Source organism: Labrus mixtus, chromosome 13, assembly GCF_963584025.1.
Source record: "Labrus mixtus chromosome 13, fLabMix1.1, whole genome shotgun sequence".
NCBI classification, from domain to species: Eukaryota; Metazoa; Chordata; class Actinopteri; order Labriformes; family Labridae; genus Labrus; species Labrus mixtus.
Window position 1 is genome coordinate 4,375,672 of NC_083624.1, and position 18,334 is coordinate 4,394,005.

The following is an 18,334-nucleotide window of genomic DNA, read 5'->3' on the forward strand; positions in this document are numbered from 1 at the left end:
GAGAAAGTTGCAGTTTACGATTGATTTAGGTAAGATCTAGTGATGATAGTGGAGTGAAGGTATTATGCAGGACTGGCAACTATCCTGAATCTGTGTTGCCCAACAGTGCAACAAAGAACTAAAGGAGTGAAACAATTTGGATTTATACTGCCGGCATTCAAGCCTTTCATGTAGCTTCAGAGTGCTTTGCAAGAGTATGAAGCAAAATAAAGTAAGAGCAACAAATTGATAAGCTTTAAAAGAAAGAAGTTATCATTAATTTAGCGAGGTTATAAGACAAAAATCAAAGAAGCCATTAAAAAGAAGACTTCGTAGGGCTAATAATCAACAATAAAAATTATGATTACAATACTTGTGATTTCATTCCTACTGATTTAAAGAAGAGTAGGCAAGAAAAAAAAAAGAATTAAAGTAGAAAGTGCTGCAGCTACCATATGTATATAACGTAAAGATATTCTGCCTGGTTTACAATCAATTACCTCGTCAATGAAAGTGATGGTGCCATTGACATGCACTATGCCTATCTGTTCACTCTGCAGCGAGGGGTGACTACGCACACGCAGGCCTGCGCTGTCCTTGGACACAAATTTGCGGACCTGAGAGAAGCAGAAGGGAGATGAAGACCGTGAGCCGCAGGAGCAAAGAATAGTAAGACAGTCAAAAGGGAAGGGAAAAAAAAAAAAAAAAAAGGAAAAGTCAAGAAGGTGCAGCAGGAGGAAAAGAGGAAGCAGGATCAGTGACAGTTGGAGATTGCATGCTTTTCCTCACACAAAGCCCGCTTCCAAATACACACAAGAAAACAGCGAAAGAAGGGAAAACTCTAGGAGCTTAATTTTCAGTAGCAGCAGTTGTTTTTAAATTCATACTGGTGCTTGGAAAATGGAATTTATGACGCCAATACTTTTGCTTGTTTCCCCATTATGGATTGTAAAATAAAAAAATACCACAAGTTTCACAAAATGATGATGACTGCAACATGTCTGATGTTGGCTTCCTGGACAATTAGCATTTATTGTAACGTCCAAATTTCTCTTTTGATATTCCTCACAAACAAATTCTGCAGTTTGAATGGAAGATTACAGGCTGAGATACAGAGCCACTAGTGATTATTTTAAAATGCACATTCAAACCAGAGTAGAGTAAAAAAAAAACTAAAATAAAAAAGCCAATGAGAATATTTTGAAATAAATGGCAGCAAAAAGGTAAAAGTCTGGCAGCCCTGGTTTCAGTCTGCTTAGTTTTAGACAGATATCTGCCCCTTCATGCCTCACCAATTTGTCCACTTTTCTACAGAAACCTATCATCTTCCCCTGACAGCATCCAATCATTTTTTTTGTGTCCATTGCTTTTTATGGACCAGCATTTGTTCCGCTTGTCTGAGCAACAAACCAAAAGAAGGAGGTAGAAATGGCTAAAAGCTGCAACAAAAAAAAAAACAACTCTTATAACAAATAACTGAAAATGGCAAAACCAACAACCTTTTTCATAATTACAATAACAAGTCCTTGTTCAGGTGTACATATAGAAATATTGCTGAGTGAAGCGTTTAAGAGTTAAGTTGAAGTGTTAATAGTGTACAAGACAGGACGAGTTGTTTCACTTCATTTGTATTTGGTGGGTGATTTCAAGCATGCATGCCTCGCATATGTGTGTGTGTGTGTTCGCATGTTCATGCCACTGGTTGGTTAATCAGAATAAGAAAGCTCACCTTGCTGGGCTGAGGTTCAGCCTTTGGTTTAACCATCTGAGTGCCAGGTGGGATCATGCCTTTGGGAGCATCTTTGACTTCTACCTCTAAACCAGCATCTGAAAGAAGAAACAGCTCACAGCTTCACACCTCGGTGCACCGTCCACTCAGGAGGCATTTACATTCCAGTATGACAATTCATCAAAATGCATAGTAGCTGCCACAAGATACATCCCTTTAAGTAATAGTTATCTATGTGTTCCCTTTATTAACAGTAGGGAAATACTTCAGGAGAAACAGGGATATTCTAACAGACTTTGACAGCCACGTACCTATTTCAATGCCATCTATGGTGACATGGATCGTATAGAGGCCTACAGCTCCCGGAGTCCAGTTTGCGCTGTAGGTCCCATCAGTGTTGGCACGAATCAGCATGTTCTCACTGGGTCTGTGTGGGATATAAATAATTAAATAGATTGCATCTGAACTGGTTCTCTTTGTTTAAGCTTGAGAGGCGGCTGTGGATTCGAGAGTCGAGCGTCTCTCAGGGGAACGTCAGGGCTTCGATCCCCAGCTCCTGCAGCAACATGTCCCATGTGTCCTTGACACACAGAGACTCAGCCCCAAGTCCCGCTGCTTCGGCGGCGAGGTATGAATGTGTATGAATGGATTTGTTACTACTGATGGACACATCACATAGCAGCCTCTGCCATCAGCGTGTGAATGTGTACGTGTGGCACCATTTACTGTCTCGCTAACTTACCTCTTTGGTGTTGGGGAGGCAAAGCGCAGCTCTTCAAATGAGTAGTTTTCATATGCCTGAAATAGACAAAGAGCAGGAGTATGAAGGTACCAACAATATTTATCCAATTTTGGAAATTACAAAAAGTAAACCATGTTGATGTTCACTGAACCAAAACCGTATCTATTAATAGGTCAATCAATCTCAATCCCTTGCAAACATCGTGAAATATGTTTCTATAGGAATCATCACAGGTGAGATGCTGAGTGAGTTCAGGCCCTGTCACATGAGGCTGACCTTCATCATGGTAATCGCAATGTATCGAGCCTCTTTCACGATCATGGGCTCGTACGTGGCCTCCAGCTTGGGCATGGGCAGACCTCCAAAAGTCAGGTCAGGGCCAGACGACGAGGGAGAGGAGCTCCCAGGTAAACGCTGCAGCTTCTTCATATTGTCAGGCTGCATCGACTTCTTCTGCGAGACAGGCACAGCTTTCACCTCCACCTGAGGATTCAAGAGATAAGAAACTTAAGTCAGAGGTAGTAGTTAGAAGTTTCATTTCTATGAATATTGATCTCACAGAAGCAGAAAAGCCTCAACACTCGTTCTGACCTTCATGTTGGGGACATGCACAACATCCCCATACTGGTCTTTGGTCTGTACGACTACAGTAGCTGGCCATCCACAGCGTATGTCATCTTTGTTCAGGATCAGAGATGTCTTCTGGGGGTCTGCGTAGGAGTCTGGCTGCAGCCACCTGGACGGTAGAAAAAAGAAAAAACAAGAGAGAGATGGTATTCAATTGTTTTCTTTTAACAAGTGAAGCACAGCAAAACGTAAGATGCACAAAAGGGAAAATGCACAGTTGATATTTTTGCTCTGGTCGGGATGAATAAGAGAGACTGTGCACATTCACCTAGCCAGACGTCCACCACTGGAGTTCTGCACACAGGTGATGAAGTCCTCGAGGAAAGAGTGCTCGTTGGTTTGGAGGTGCAGGGGGAGATTCCCCTCCAGGGCCTCCAGGATGGTGGGGGAGTGAGACAAGGCCAGACCCTTCCCCAGGATCCCTGAGTGGGACTTACACACCTGGGCGAGGTGAAAGGAAATAAGAATTATGTAGGAGGAATGTGTAGACGTCCTTTATAGATAAAACAATAGGTTTAAAAGAGTACATTTGAATTAAAGAGATGCCACACCTGAAGAGAGGCTTCCTCGAGAATCTCCAGATCCTCCTCCAATTCATTGCCTAGAATTAAAAATACAAGAATGAGCAATGAAGCTAAGGATGGTTCATTTACTCCCAGTGTTTACAACTTTAACAGATCAAAAAAAAAAAAAAAAAGTTTTCATAAAATAAAAACAGCAAATTCCCACATCCAGTGTTTTCCATACCTATGGGAAGGGCCAGATCTTTCTTCATCAGAGCTGCAGCACACACACTGCCCAGGTAGGCCAACTCTTTCTCAAGCAGGATGGTTCCCTAAAAGGATGCAACTGTTTTAATAGTGTCGGTACCATTCTTTGTGTTATTATGTTTGTGTCTGGGTAGGTTCTCAGTCATCCAGGTCATGGTAGCTAGAAATGGTAAGCCTCTGCGCTAATGCTAATGATCCACAGAGGCTTAAATTTCCAGCTCCGTCCACCAGATTTAGAACTGATGAAGCCTTTCAGAGGAGAGATGAAACGTCTTTAAGATCTTCAACCAGTCCAGTAGCCTTTGGATCAAGCTTTGAATATTATGTTTGTGCATATCTATTTTGTTTTTGTTGAACTCTTGACCTTATTGAAAATGAGGGCATGCACTTCATGATCCTTCAACATTTGAAACAAAGGTTCAATGAATGAAAAATGTCTATATATATATATTTAGGTTTATAAGGAAGGTGGTTTAAGTCACAGTAAGCATTGTTTCTGCCTGGTATGAATGCAAAACATTCACATTTTACCAATAACAAATTGAGTTCTGAAAGACTGCATGTACCTCATCAGGACCAGGGTTGAATTCGTATCCAACCGCCACACACTTGAAGCCATAAAAGCAAGCTTTCTCATCTTTGACGTAGTCTGAGGCCGTTTCCAGCGAGAACAGAACTTCATTTCCTGAAAGCAGAGATGTAAAAAAATGTAAGATGGAAAAAAGAAACGGGTGGGAGCAGTTTTGCAGGTAATTATTGGTAAGCTAATGGCCGCATGCTGCTGCAGGGGAGGATAGTAAAGCGTCATGAACAAGATTACAGCACATTCAAGAACAATAAAGATGAATGAACTACCACTGAGTTCCAGGAATTATAGTTTAACACTTAAATCATGCTACATTTATATTCCATATTTTATCCTAATTATTATAAAATGTTTGCCTTTCATTGCTCGGTATAGCTCCTGGCTTTCTTAGTTTTTTTTTTGTTAAAACAGCAAAAGGAGCTTTGGGCAGCCGAGTCTGCTATTTTTGTATCCTTTGAGATGTGTAGCATCCCAGACTGTGAACTACAAAGCTCTTAAGAGGGTGAGAGGAAGTGCTTCTGCCTTACAGGCGGAATTGGAGGCTGAATGTTGCTTGGGAACAACTCGCTACCTCCTACCCAGATTGTGATTAGAGATGACAAATATTCTCTCCACATTGCACAGCTATAGGTAGAGGACAAAAACAACTGAGATGCAGAATATACCTGATACTTTTAATAAATTCACCTTTTGGTTACAAGTCTGAAAAGCACCTTTAATTGCAGAAGAAATGTTACATGCAATTAAAGAGCTGATGAACTTAAATATCAGGGAAGTGCAACATCTTAAGTTTCTTGCTCAATATCAAATCAAGCTTCTTAAGTAACTAACAGCACAAAACTACATTTGTAAACTATACTTTTGTATCTTCAAAATAAGGCAATGTCTTGTTTCTTACATCAATTCTTCGACTTAATATTTGTTTCTCTCATATCTGTCGATAAATGTTTAAAGGCCTTTCTTACCTGGCAGAACGAGGACGGTTGTTGGCCAGCCTGTGGAGCCGGAGAACTTCTTGAGCTCAGTCCAAGTGTTGATGGTGTCGTGGATCAAAGGTTTCCCCCCCAGGCTTGACAGGTGGAGGGTCCGGCTGGGGATGAGCAGGCGAAGGACGTCTTCTGGCTGTGCAGTCCCACACTGAGGATCGAATTCAATGGTGGTCCAGCGGACACAGTCGGGAAACATTACCTGAGACGAGATGAGAGGCAGAAGATGAGGTAATGTGTTGATTGTGATTTTGTCTTCTTTAGTTACTTCTTAGGCAATGAGCATGTGTAGGAAACCCTACCCTGTATTGAGTGACGCCTGCTTGTTTGTAAGGGTGGTCACTCTCTATGACCGAGTAGTGGTTGGAGGTGGTGCACGCTGACAGGCCCTGCTCAGGCTGGTTGCCGGTCGTGCTGTCTGTTGACTGGTTGGGGTTGAAGGTGGGAGGGGCATATTTTTGGTTGAGGGCAGAGACAGCGGGTAGCAGCTCCTGAACGAGACCAAAGACCTCAACAGCAGCCTGGAGGAAAAAAAGGAAGGGCCATTTTTAAATAAAACAGCAAAATAATTAGTGATGAAATGTTTGTAATCTTATATGTCCCACCTTGGGTACAGAAGCAGCTACAGGGCCGATGTAGGCCAGGATGAGGGGCAGGAGCATGGAGAACAGACTGGAGGAACTTAGCAGCTCAGGTATATCATCCACTGGAGATAATTAATGACACAAATTAAAACAGATAAAGGTCTATACCATTACCATTTTATTTTTGGCTTTTTTAATACAGGTGTGAGTTTGTGATGCTTACCATCAACAGCAAAGGCTCTGTGGAGCAGGTCCTTAGCAGCTCTGACCACAGCACTGACCACAGACAGAGCTCTGCTACAGTTCTTGTCCTCCTCGTTGGCTTTGCTCAGCAGCTGAGACTGGAGATCCCCATCATACTCACTCCTTCAGACAGAAGAAAAACATTTTAAGTGAAACACCGACCAAATACTTCAGTGGCCTACAAAAATCAAAAAAAAAGAAAATGACTGGCTTTGTGTTAACCTGTAGTAGAGAATCTGAGGGATTTGTCCTCTGGTCTGGTTGGTCCCGTTGCTGCTCAGACTGCAGGTGCTGAATGTGAAGGACACGCCATCAGAGCACTGCACCGTGGTCATGCCTCCATCTCCGTTAGCTGTCCGGCTGCCGTAGTTTCGCAGTCTGACAGCATACTTTACCCCCTCCTACAACACAGTGAATGAATCAGTGAGATTATTTGCATTCTAACCTAAACCAACAAAAAGTAAGTAGCATAAATTTAGAAAATAGCTACAGCATGTTACACCTTAACATTTGGATCTTCTTTTTTTCCACAATTCATTATTTAGAAGAAAGAAAAGGCCGTGCAGTTACGCAGAGAATAAACAGTCTGCAATGAGAAGTGTTTCAGCAAACAGAGCTTTTCTTGAAACCTGTTTTCTTCTCAATATCCCTGTTATCATTTTTTGTAGAAATATGCATCATATCAAATGCTCATTGACTATATACATACACTACAATAAAGACTGATGTGTGTTTCAGTGAATGCATATTGCATATGTTTGGGGACAGTTCAATAAGTTTTCTAAATTTAAAAGCGGCACATGAAATTAAGGAGCAAAATCAAACAAATAAATGGAAGAAATAGCAAAAATTTAATTGCAGAATTGCAGCATTACATAAATGTTTTCATTCCTACAGATGCTATATACCTTGAGTGGCACAGCTTTGTCCATGCGTATCTCTGCAATGTCAGTGGGAGTGTCATCCGTGCTGTAGGTGCCCTTCACCAGCTCTAAGGATGTCCATCTGTGAGAATGCGCCGAGTCCCCTGGGTGCTCTGTCTGCGCCTGGGGAACAAGATGTGAAGATGATGAAGTCATGTAAAAACTGGTGCAGCAATAATACCAGAAACACATGAAACACATTGGTATGAACTGAGACGATCTTTCATAACTTACATCATCAGCCAGCACCTCCAGTTCATACTCGTGGATGCCCCCTCCTCCGTACACGCACACGCCGACCAGCACAACGCCCGGCTTGTCCACCGTCATACAGATGGCATCCGGGGAGCCATTGCCTGTGTTCCAACTGCGGCCCTGGCTTGTTTTGGTGAAACGGTTTGGAGACGCTTTCACAGAGTGGAGCGAGTTCAGCCCATCAACCTAATAAACAAGAACACAAAAAGACATGTAGCCAAAACATGCTGATACAACCACACAGGGCTGGTTGGAACATTTATGGCAGAAACAAAACGCCTCTACTGAAAGATTTTGCTTGTTTCACTTTATATTTTATGTCTTATTCCCATAGACTTTAATTTTAATGGAACAAAGCCAGAGTGACGTCAGCCATCTGTTTCTGCAGGGGGGCTTTGGACTCCCATCGATGGCTGCCTGTCACCATGCTGAATATGCTGTCTCACCTTAACAGCAGTCAATCTAACCACAGGCTGAGAGCTGGAGCTGAGGCGGGTTTTAAGCCTCTTGACATTCTGTTACATCGTGCCCACCTGTCAATCAGGTCAGCTACGCGTCTTATTGTGAATAACGCTTTAACGCCTTTATGAAATCAGAACGGATGAGTCACTAAATATTCAGTGTATACAATGTGTGCCGATAAAAGATATGAGCTAATCAGACTGATTTTGTTTTTTTAATACCAGGCTGGAAACATGTTCATTTCTTCTAGCTTTTTTGAATGTGGTGTGTATGTGACTTTTGGTGCTTCTGCAGCGCGCCTCAAACGGACACTTGATGATGTGTAGGATTTTGCACTTCTGCATCGGCTTCATTTTTTTATCACCGGAGGTTTCTTACTTGATTATGTTTCTATGTACAACTGCTCATTGTTTGTTAGAAAATATGCCGACTGTGCAGCTGTCTGTCTTTGCCAGAAAACCCTTTTTTTTTTTTCCAACATGCTTTTTATGATTAAATACAAAACAAAGAAATCCTGAAAAAAAACGCATCAGCATTAATTGTCTTCCTTTCTAAGGAGCAACAATAAAAAAAAAAAAATCATCCAAAAGGGCAAACATGACACTATTGAGGAGAAAACATCTTCATATGTTGCATTTAAACTAAGGAGCTGCAACTTAATGTTTAGTTGAGATGACTAATGGATAGAAAAAACAGAAATGTTGATCCTTGGTGTGGAGTATCCTGACTCTAATGTAGAAAATAAAAACATCCTGTTTTGGAATATGTTAAGAAATACAAACTATCACATATATTTTTATATCTGCCTACTGACTACAGAGAGCCAGACACAACTGCAGAGGGACACATCCAGGAGCTCTGGGGAGTAAGAGTTGTTTCCCTGACAACAGACAGTTGGGTGAAAATCAGTGCAGTCAAGGGCTGCCGTCTAGCGAGCGTTACCATGGCAATGAGACCTAAGAGTGCTGACTGAAGTACATGGGTATGCATGTGAACAGAGAGAGAGCAGGGTTACGTAAAAGAAAGGCGCAGGAGAAACATCACACCCCCCCATTTAATGACTCAGCTCTTCCTTAAACCCCCCCCCTCCCCCCCCCGTCTTTGTTCCTGGTGTTTGGCAAAAGTAAAAACACCACCTTTTTAACAGGTAAAGCTTTCACTATGAAGTTAGTTTGATAAACCAAGGGAATTGAAGTCGAAGGATACGGCAAGAGGAAGAAAAGAAAGAGGAAAAATATATAGTTTTGGCAAGTATGCAGTCTATGTGTTCCTACATACAGAACATACCCAGAGTCTAAATGTTGATTAATGACTTTCTTGTCTGATTAAATCTAGAATATTGTCTTTCATCACAGCAGCTCCATTTGTCACATGACATTAAAGACATGAAACTGTCCGGCTGTGTTGGATGACCCGCTGGTTCCTTTCAAATACATCCCACTCTGTGACGAGCTAAGATAAACACACATGAGACACACACTCAAGCTGACATGTCGGCAGAGTGGAGGGGAAGGCGCCCATCACAAGAGGTGATTAAGCATTGACCTATTGGAGGATAAACAAAGAACATTTCCCGGGCATTGCTCCTCTTGCTCCAAAGTACCGCCACCAGTTTTTTGTTTCGCATCCGCCCTGTCCTAAGTATGACTGCGCTCACTCTCACTCTCTTGACCCGCCATGAGATGAATCACTTTGCAGGAAATATTAAACATTAATAGATTAGGTTAATAGATTTTTTTTTTTAAATAAACAGTGTTTTATTTTGAACATAAAATTCTATTTTTATCAAAGAAAAGCTACAGCACAAAACATGTTTGTTTTGCTGTCAATTATTCTAAAACAAAGAAAATGGGAATCTGCCAAATCAGCCAATCAGTGCATCTCTAACAGTTATCGCTCATATTCACTGTTCAGAGAATGGTTGAGGACAAAGACAATGTTGTTTGTCTAGATTCTTTGAGCAGCATTTTATTTGATGGATCATTTTGCACTTTAAAGTGGTCGACAGACGCTTGTACCAAATGGTGTAACAGTACTGTAGAACACTCACAATGATAGGTGTTAAAACAATAGAAGAATCCGTCTATTCAGCCCAGAAGATCTACAGCACATAATGTTAAGTTGTGGATAATGTATGGGTGTGTATACGAGTATTACTATGAGTTCAGTTACCTCAGAGCCCAGGGCCGAGGCAGTGAGCTCAGAGACGATGGAGGCCAGCAGCCCACAGGTGTTGGAGACCAGGTGTGGAGAGAACAGCTCCACCTCTTTCCTCAAACTCTTCCTCACAGGCAGCACCACGATCACCAGCATCTTCTCCAGCACCTCCCGGAAACTGGTCATGCCCATCAAGTTCTCCTCGGTCTAAGTGAGAAAAAGATGAGTAAAAGTGGTTTTTTTTTTTACGCTGTTTGATGTATTTTTGATGACAACACCTGCTGTACAGTATCTGTCATCCACAAACTTACATGGCTTAGTTTCTCCATATGGGCCACCAGCAGGGGGAAGCGGTGAGCAAGCGCCGAGTCATTCTCTGTGCTGACTTGTTTGACCAGTGAACGCAGCAGCACTTCCCCGTCATATGCAATGGGCAGGATGGAGGTCAGCTTCACTGACGTGTTGCACAAAGCCGACATTACAGCTGCCAGCAGACGGCTGCTGGATGTGCGGAAGTTGGCCTCGGCAATGTCCTACAAAGAGGCAAGGACAAGGACGAATCTCTGATTGTTACCTGAACATTTGCAAAATCTAACAATCAACAACTGCAAACGTTGTTAGAGTGTTTCTCTACCCCCTTAATAACTCAAATGTCAACTACATATAAGAGAGCCTGCTGAATTAAAGAAAAACATCTCTAGACCAATCTCTAGATCATATTAATTACTGATAGTTAAAAGACAGAAATGTATCAGTCAACTGTTTTGATTACCATCTCTCATGTTAATTATAAGGACAAATGATGAGCTAAAATTAGACACAGTCAGATCTCTTATCAGACTTTAGATTATCACAAAGAATGTGGTGAATTAGGTTGTTTTCTCCTTGAAAACGCTGATGTGATATTGAAGACCTGTTCTAAATTGTGGGATTTTCCCATGTCGTGCTGTTTTAGTTGTTTTTTCAGTGTTTTGTGATTTTGTACTGCTGCTACCCTGACCAGTTGTCTCCTGTAAAATAGATTTTAATCCCTATATGACTTCCTTTTTAAATAAAGTTAAAACAAATAAATGAACAGGCATAGGTTTTGGGGTCTCAGACAGTTTCATTAACAATATAAGCCATTTCAAGACACCATAGGCCTTTAGAGCGTGTCAGAACAGAACAGAAACCTTTTTAATTAAAGATAATTCTTTAAATAGTTTCTTTCTTCTCAAAAACAATGAAAAGGTCTGCGGTCGTTTACCTGGTCCAGGCAGTTGAGCAGGTCACAGAGGCAGGCCCACTGCAGAGCTGGGGTGGGGTAGAAAGAGTGGAAGCAGGCGGTGAAGGTGTTGTGGCACTCCTGCAGCACAGCCTCCAGCAGGGTTAAAGGCTGCGACAAGTAGCCCTGCGGGTCGTTGTCCAGCTTGGTCAGGCAGTTGTCCATGCCTTCTGACAGGATCTTCTTCAGCAGGCTGCGTGTCTTTCCCACGCATTCTGCCAGCTTGCTCGACTCCTCCACCACAGCTTTGGTGCTGGCTGAAAATCAAACAAAGAGAAAGCGATGACAGGTGTTAAAAGGAGCTACGATCCAAATAAATACAAATCGATTCAAATGTAGTTTTTGAAAGAATAACACACTGATGTTTATATCTTTACATTTGTGAAAAATAAAGAATATCCACTGTAGTTTTTTAAGTTTTAATATTTTCTCGGCCACAGACCCAATAAAAGTTTATTGCATAACATATCATTTTAATGCTAGGAAAGGCCTTCATAACTGACAAGTAAAAGCAAGCTCCCTCCTCATTGTCATACACCTTTAAATGCTCAATAGATGCTCCAAATGTGTTTTCTTTTTACAAAGAACAACATATTATACTGACCAGGATATACTGCCTTTGTGTTAGCTTTGTCTTTACCAGCAATGGGGAAGATCTCACAGATGTAGACCCTGAGCAGGCGGAGGCAGCAGGTGCCAACAAAGCGCAGCCTCTCCAGGTCCAGCAGGGTGGCGGTGTACTGGAAGCCCTTCAGCCCTCGCAGCTCCTCCACACCCAAAACCAAGGTGGTCCAGCTCCAGTGGAGGATGCTCAGAAGGGACTCGAAACACTCCTTTACAGGGAGACAAGAGGTGGAGCGTCACAAACGGCGCTGTGAGGGAAAAACCCGTGAGCGGTTGAAAAACACAAGAGACCGCACTCACCACTGAGACTGTGCGAGCGAATGAGCGTTTCAGGATGTGGACTGGTTCACTGGTCTGCTGTTTCCCTTTGGATGCATTGCCATCATTTGAAGGAAGCCTAACGGTAACACATAGAGAAACCAGTAAAATCATTTAATTGAAATCACACTGCATCACATATAACAAAATATTTGAGATCTGACTTGCCTGTAAAGTAGCTGAGGTATCTGACCCGCATTAACATCTGTGCCGTTGTTTGACTTCTTGGAGCTTTTGAACTGAAAGACCACACTGAGGGGAAGAAAAAAACAACAACATAATATTTAGAAATTTAAACAGCCAATTTTAATTGACAAATTCTGATTTATTATGAATAGTCTGAAATCAGTGTTACCCATCATCAGTAGTAATGGTAGCTTGTCCATGGGAGCCACAGTCACTACTGGGACCAGACACTCGAGCCCACGCCACATACCACCAGCCCAGCTGCAGCAGCACCGGCTCATCAAACATCATGGCATATTTCTCCCTGAAAACAAAACATTTAAAACATTAAAAGCTATAAAATGTATCTTTTTTTTCCCTGTAAGAGACTGCATTAAAAAAGAAAAAAGGGGAAACAGATGAAATCTTTTAAGCTTTTACCTGGCAGCACAGTCATAGGCTAGCACATCTGTCTCAGCCAGCAGATCGCCGTCAGTCTCGTGGTCACCCCCGTCAGGTCCCAGCTCAAAAAGCTGCACAGCAACAAGCCAGAGTAATAAACATATTGTAAACACTTTTTGTTTTTTTTTGGCAGTGTAGCTATTTGCAGAAGCAGAAAATCTGGATGAAGCGTCAGCCCTGATGCAAAGCAGGTGAATTCTAAAACGTCAACCTCAGGGAAAAATTCCTGAACTCCACATTTCATAAATATTTCACACACGGCTTACCTTGATCTTTGCAGTGTACTCCCCTCTTCCCCCGAACAGGCCCAGCCCACCCAGCAGGATGTCTGCATCAGCACAGAAGCGGATGGCCTCCACAGAGTGGGCTGAGTAACCCCAACCACCACCGTGACCTACAGAATCACACATGGAATAAATGAGTCTGTTCAAGGTACACAGAAGCTGTTTTATCCACCTTTGGTTGAGGATCGTAAACGTGTCTGACCTAAGAATATATCCCTCACATAAACATCAGATACTGACCAGTTGGAAAGTTACCTTGACTTGATATGTTCACAACATCAGATCAAATCCTCATAAAGCCAAACAGATCTCCCTGTGCACTACATCATACATCATTTACGTTATCCTGTAGAGAGAGAGGCCACTTACTCTCAAAGCGGTTCACCACACTGTAGTCCTCTTTAGAGTAGACCTTCATCACCGCCTGGGTTTCTTCCTCTGCGCTGGCTACACCCATCTTTAGCTCTTGCATGGCTGCCAGTGTATCCAGGCAACCTATGTGAACAACCCAGTATGAAACTCTTAGTGCTGAACATATATGATTGATTGTCTGTGTTGCTGTTAAGTCTGATTAGATCTTTGTTTTATGTGCTGCAGAACAGGAACCTGCTGTAAACCAGTTTGAACGTTGTAACTGTTAACTGTTTAACTTTTATAAAATTGCTTTTAATATTTTTTCCTGTATAATAGTGTACATGAAATGAAATATGCATAACCTTTACATTCCTGCAAACATGAGCAATCCCAAAAAACAAGAATTAAAATAGAATTAAATGGGAACTGATGGGAGAAGGAAAGCAGATCATGAGTTCTTGCTTAGAATATAATATGTGTTATAGGTAATATAATAATTTAACTATGATGTCACAGATACTAGGACAGGTCACTGAGACATTCATTTATGTTGAGATGTCTAACCAAAAAATGTCATGATAAAATAAATAAAATGAACAAGTTTTAAACCATGAAGATACAAAACAGGGTTCAGACTGATGAGCTACTACAGATGTAGTTAAAGAACTAAAGGGTTAAGATAGACGGTGATACACTGACTATAATAGAGCCTGATGCGAGGGGGTGAGTTCAGACACAGATGGTACATTTACCATCATCATTTGTTCATTCATAAAAGATTAATGTGAACAAAGACACTTTGTGGGGACGCCTGTGGCCGTGTGGTTAGTTTGCACCCCCCCATGTACAGAGAGGCTTTAGTCCAGGATGTGGGCGACCTGGGTTCAAATTTGACCTTTCCTAAATATCATTCCCCACTCTCTCTCTCTCCCAGATTGCCAATTCCATCCACAAAAAGACACTGCCGAATTACCGAGGATGTGTAGGGCTCCGTGAGAGCGAGTAGTGGTGGCGTGGGATCCCGACGGTAACGCCAGCTCTGGGCTGAGGATGCTACAGCGAGCCTGGAGGTCTGTAGCAGAGGGCATCCTGGCATCAGCTATCACTGAGTTGTAGCACAGCATCTCTCTTGAGGCTGGAAGGAACCTGAAAGAACACAGAGAGACATATTCAAAGATTAAATATGGATGGGGTTAAATATTGTAATCACTGAACACTTTTTAATATACATTTAAACTGTGATTATTCAAAAAAAGAGTTTATTTAAAATCAAACCAAGATGTCTGAATTTGGACTGCAATGCCCTTGGACTGACCTCCATATGACATCATACACAGGGTCCAAGCACAGGCCAAATCCCTGCAGGTCCTCCTGCTCCGAGTCATTGAAGGTTCTGCAGCTTCCGTCCATTTTGTTGATAAGCAAGCATTTAAATGGAGGCGGCTCAGACACCGAGGAGGGCACGAGGCCAATAATGTGTTTGCTGGCAAAGATCTCTGAAGTAGCGAGGACATGGGAGTTGATAAGAGCCTCATCGATACGTAGGAATGTCTGGTCCCCGCTGGCGCCGATCCAGGTCGCCTTCCGTCCATATTTGGCACCGATGTTGGGCATGGGCGACGGCTTGGCATTCCAGTAGGGCATGTCTAGGATGGGCCGGCCCAGCTGCCCTTTCTGAAAACAAACAAACAAAGAGACACTCTCTCATATCAGGGTCAATTATATGGAAACAGGTATTCTGATGTACTTAAATTAACCAGAAGAAAGAGTAATATATAACATATTATATCAAACATGTAAACAGACTTTACAGGCAGGTAGAGATGTTAATATGCCATACTGTGTTCAGAGTTGGAAATGTGCAAATACAGTTACAGCGTTTACATAGACATGTCAAGAACTGAAATTATTACTAATTTTTGACTTGAATTCTGCGCTCTCTTAAAAAAAAAGCAGACGATTGCAGACAGTATCAATCTTACCGAGAAGCTTCCAAATGTGAAGACCTGCCCATCCATGAGGAGAACAGCTGTGTGGTTGCTGCCTGCTGTCACCTGGACACTGGGACCCGGCAGGGCCTGCACCAGAGTTGGAGAACCCCTGACAGGAAGAGAAATCTAGTTTAGGCTGTGTGATTTATGCAGTTCAAAATACTCCAAATGACAAAGTAAAAATCTGCACTTACAATTCTTAACCTTTACCCGAACAACCGCTCTTAGTTAGCTTGTAACACGTTCGTTCATCAAGAATAAACCTTCCTGCTCTGCAGCATTATGGGTAATGTTGTTTTTCTATGTAGTCCTTTTCGCTTGTCACTGAGACTTATCATTACCCTTCCCTTTTTGTGTTAATAACAATAAAGTAAGGTGCTTTAATTAAAGCTTTCAATAAGGGCTGCGCTATTGATCCAGTTCTTTTCATTAATGCAATATGAGCATCATCAATAAACGGATTGCATAAGTTGGAACAAAAAATGTATTCATGTAAACAAGCAGTTCTTTCACGGTCAATCTGTCTGTATGAAAGTGTTCTAGCTGATGGTTTTCTTATTGTGAAATGTTAACTCTATGAGTTTGAATGTTTTTGTTGTTGAAACTGTGTGTTGTTGCGATTCTTGGCCACGTCTCCCTTTGAAAAAAATATATCTCTGATCCCAATGGGATACGTTATGCTTATTGGATGGTTTCCTGGGTATAATTGATAATGCTTTCAAAACCATTTTGAGACATTAAGATGAAGTTTAATCTAGCAGTAAGCGTCCCTTAGATTAATTGGTGCCATAGTGTGGAAAAAATAAGCTTTTTTTTTTATTATTTCAAATTAAGGAGAGACACATTGCAAACACTGGTATTTTGAAAAAACAGACAGAACAGCAGATAAACAGAAAAATCACTCTGAGATATAACTATTATGTACTCTGTTACTTGTTTATTTATCACACTTAGTCAATGTTATCCGACGTTGCATATTTTCCCGTATGGTGGAGGCCTTCTTTTCTTTTTATCACATATTACAAATCATTTCTCTAGCGTAAACATATCACGTTATGTAAAATACCAGTAAGACAAAAGAAGCAGTACCTGGAGTTGACATCTCCATGTCCCAGCTGCCCATGTTGGCCATAACCAAATGTGTAGACATCTCCATTCTCCATGAGCACCACTGTGAAGCAACAACAAAATCACTGTGGTTACCTCTCTTTCTGTACATCATGTTAAGCAGAGTTAGTTAGAGGAACTTGAAACAATAGGCAGACAAAGAAACCCTGGTGCGGGACTAGAAGCAGCCATGAGGGTCATTAACCCACCTGAGTGGTGAAATCCGCAGCTGACCTGCACAGCTCTCATCTCACAGTCAAACCTCACGGCGCCTGGAGGGTAGGTGGTGATCTTGCTGGCATCCTTCTCTCCACGCTCACTGCTACCATCTACGAGTCAAATACACAAATCAGCACATTTGATTGGGGAACAGGGGGAGGGGGAGGTTTTAGTGGCAACGTCAGACCGCAGAGGTGGGGGGGGGGGGGGGGGTCTCCGTCCAGTCCTGGAAAATGGAGCTGGAGAGAAAAGAGGATTGAAAAGAAAAAAGGTGGGAGAAAGGGGAAAGCATGCTGGAAAAAAAACAAAAAAAACGAGGGGGCAATACCTCTATGACAAAAGGCTTTTGGCAACCAGTCCCAACACTGAGCGAAAGCTTCGTTTCCCATCATTAGAATTTCTTTTAACATCATTCTGTTTTCAAAGTGAAGGAGGGGATCTGGTTTACCCTGAGCCCTGTGCAAGAGGCCACAGCTGTGGTTTGTGAGTGGGGACATTGGAGAGAGACCCATGCAGTACAGTACATACAAAGACTGTCAATACCTTTTTGGAACCAGGAACCAGCACATTGTGGTCTACTTCTAAAACTGAGGCAAGCCAGATGAGATAACTGCTTTAGGCTTTATTTGGCAGTAAATGAAAACTTCACAGTGGCTGGTTCATGGGCCATACGATGATAAGGCAGGGTTTAAGGTTTTACTCGATGACACAACTCCCCTATGTGAGCGTAAAAAACAGAAATCATTTAGAGATAATAAGGAATTCACAAACAGAAACGTCTGTATTGTCCGTATCGTTCCTCTTCATGAAAAACCATAAAGAAGGACGTTCAGATGAGGTACTCCAAATAACAAAGCTTTCAGAGTGTATTTACCCCCCATGAATGCTTCACCTAAAAGTGATTCAGCAACAAAAAAAAAAAAAGCCTGAGTCTCTGAGTTGACATGAAGGGGGGGGGGGGGGGGGGGGCGGGGCAACAATGATGCTCTGAAACAGAATCATTGTTCCACATCAAACCGGTCGTCTTATCTTTAACAATGAGCTTCTACGGAAAAGATTTTGAAGATTCACATTTTTAAAACCGATGTTGACAACAACCAGGGCACTAAGCACCTTATCATAGGATGTTACATGACCTGCAACATGACTCACCTATCGTGATCAAATATAAAACAGCAGTTTGGGCAGATGTGGGTCATCCAGGCAGGGCCTTACAGAGACAGTATTTGAATTGCATTTCCCCTTAAAATAGATCAAAAAAAGAGACTGGAAAACATATTATACGCTCTACTAGGGAGTCCAGCCTCTTTTATACTTTTGCCCTTTCTTCTAATCATTCAAATAAAGCAAAGTTCAATATTTACATGCGTCATTGCGCTGAACAAAGAAGAGAATCCGGTCTGTGTCAAAGGCTAACAAAAAAAGTCGGTTGGATGGTATTACACCCTCAGACATAGCTAAAAATATATCTGCTCATTTAAATCAGAATCTGGCAAAGGGGTA

At 42.0% G+C, this 18,334-nt stretch overlaps 1 protein-coding gene across 19 annotated transcripts in view; it reads right to left on the bottom strand.

Annotated features, from left to right (window-relative positions):
* Positions 1-18,334, bottom strand: part of mycbp2 (MYC binding protein 2) — a 73,173-nt gene that overhangs the window by 26,106 nt on the left and 28,733 nt on the right. For 12 of the 19 annotated variants that reach the window (XM_061053227.1, XM_061053225.1, XM_061053228.1 and 9 more), the window contains 32 exons: positions 16,822-16,941; positions 16,595-16,676; positions 15,497-15,614; positions 14,830-15,188; positions 14,488-14,660; positions 13,530-13,655; positions 13,143-13,270; positions 12,856-12,947; positions 12,605-12,739; positions 12,418-12,501; positions 12,232-12,328; positions 11,912-12,140; positions 11,290-11,564; positions 10,355-10,576; positions 10,059-10,250; positions 7,404-7,610; positions 7,155-7,292; positions 6,469-6,647; positions 6,227-6,369; positions 6,025-6,125; positions 5,722-5,940; positions 5,399-5,621; positions 4,414-4,532; positions 3,825-3,912; positions 3,629-3,678; positions 3,346-3,518; positions 3,042-3,186; positions 2,727-2,933; positions 2,451-2,506; positions 2,020-2,135; positions 1,709-1,806; positions 480-596 (listed from right to left, as the gene is read on the bottom strand). In XM_061053227.1, the coding sequence (XP_060909210.1) occupies positions 480-596; positions 1,709-1,806; positions 2,020-2,135; positions 2,451-2,506; positions 2,727-2,933; positions 3,042-3,186; positions 3,346-3,518; positions 3,629-3,678; positions 3,825-3,912; positions 4,414-4,532; positions 5,399-5,621; positions 5,722-5,940; positions 6,025-6,125; positions 6,227-6,369; positions 6,469-6,647; positions 7,155-7,292; positions 7,404-7,610; positions 10,059-10,250; positions 10,355-10,576; positions 11,290-11,564; positions 11,912-12,140; positions 12,232-12,328; positions 12,418-12,501; positions 12,605-12,739; positions 12,856-12,947; positions 13,143-13,270; positions 13,530-13,655; positions 14,488-14,660; positions 14,830-15,188; positions 15,497-15,614; positions 16,595-16,676; positions 16,822-16,941 (4,811 nt within the window). The remainder of the gene's footprint in view (positions 1-479; positions 597-1,708; positions 1,807-2,019; positions 2,136-2,450; positions 2,507-2,726; positions 2,934-3,041; positions 3,187-3,345; positions 3,519-3,628; positions 3,679-3,824; positions 3,913-4,413; positions 4,533-5,398; positions 5,622-5,721; positions 5,941-6,024; positions 6,126-6,226; positions 6,370-6,468; positions 6,648-7,154; positions 7,293-7,403; positions 7,611-10,058; positions 10,251-10,354; positions 10,577-11,289; positions 11,565-11,911; positions 12,141-12,231; positions 12,329-12,417; positions 12,502-12,604; positions 12,740-12,855; positions 12,948-13,142; positions 13,271-13,529; positions 13,656-14,487; positions 14,661-14,829; positions 15,189-15,496; positions 15,615-16,594; positions 16,677-16,821; positions 16,942-18,334) is intronic. The other 7 variants (XM_061053237.1, XM_061053236.1, XM_061053221.1 and 4 more) reach the window with 2 other exon arrangements.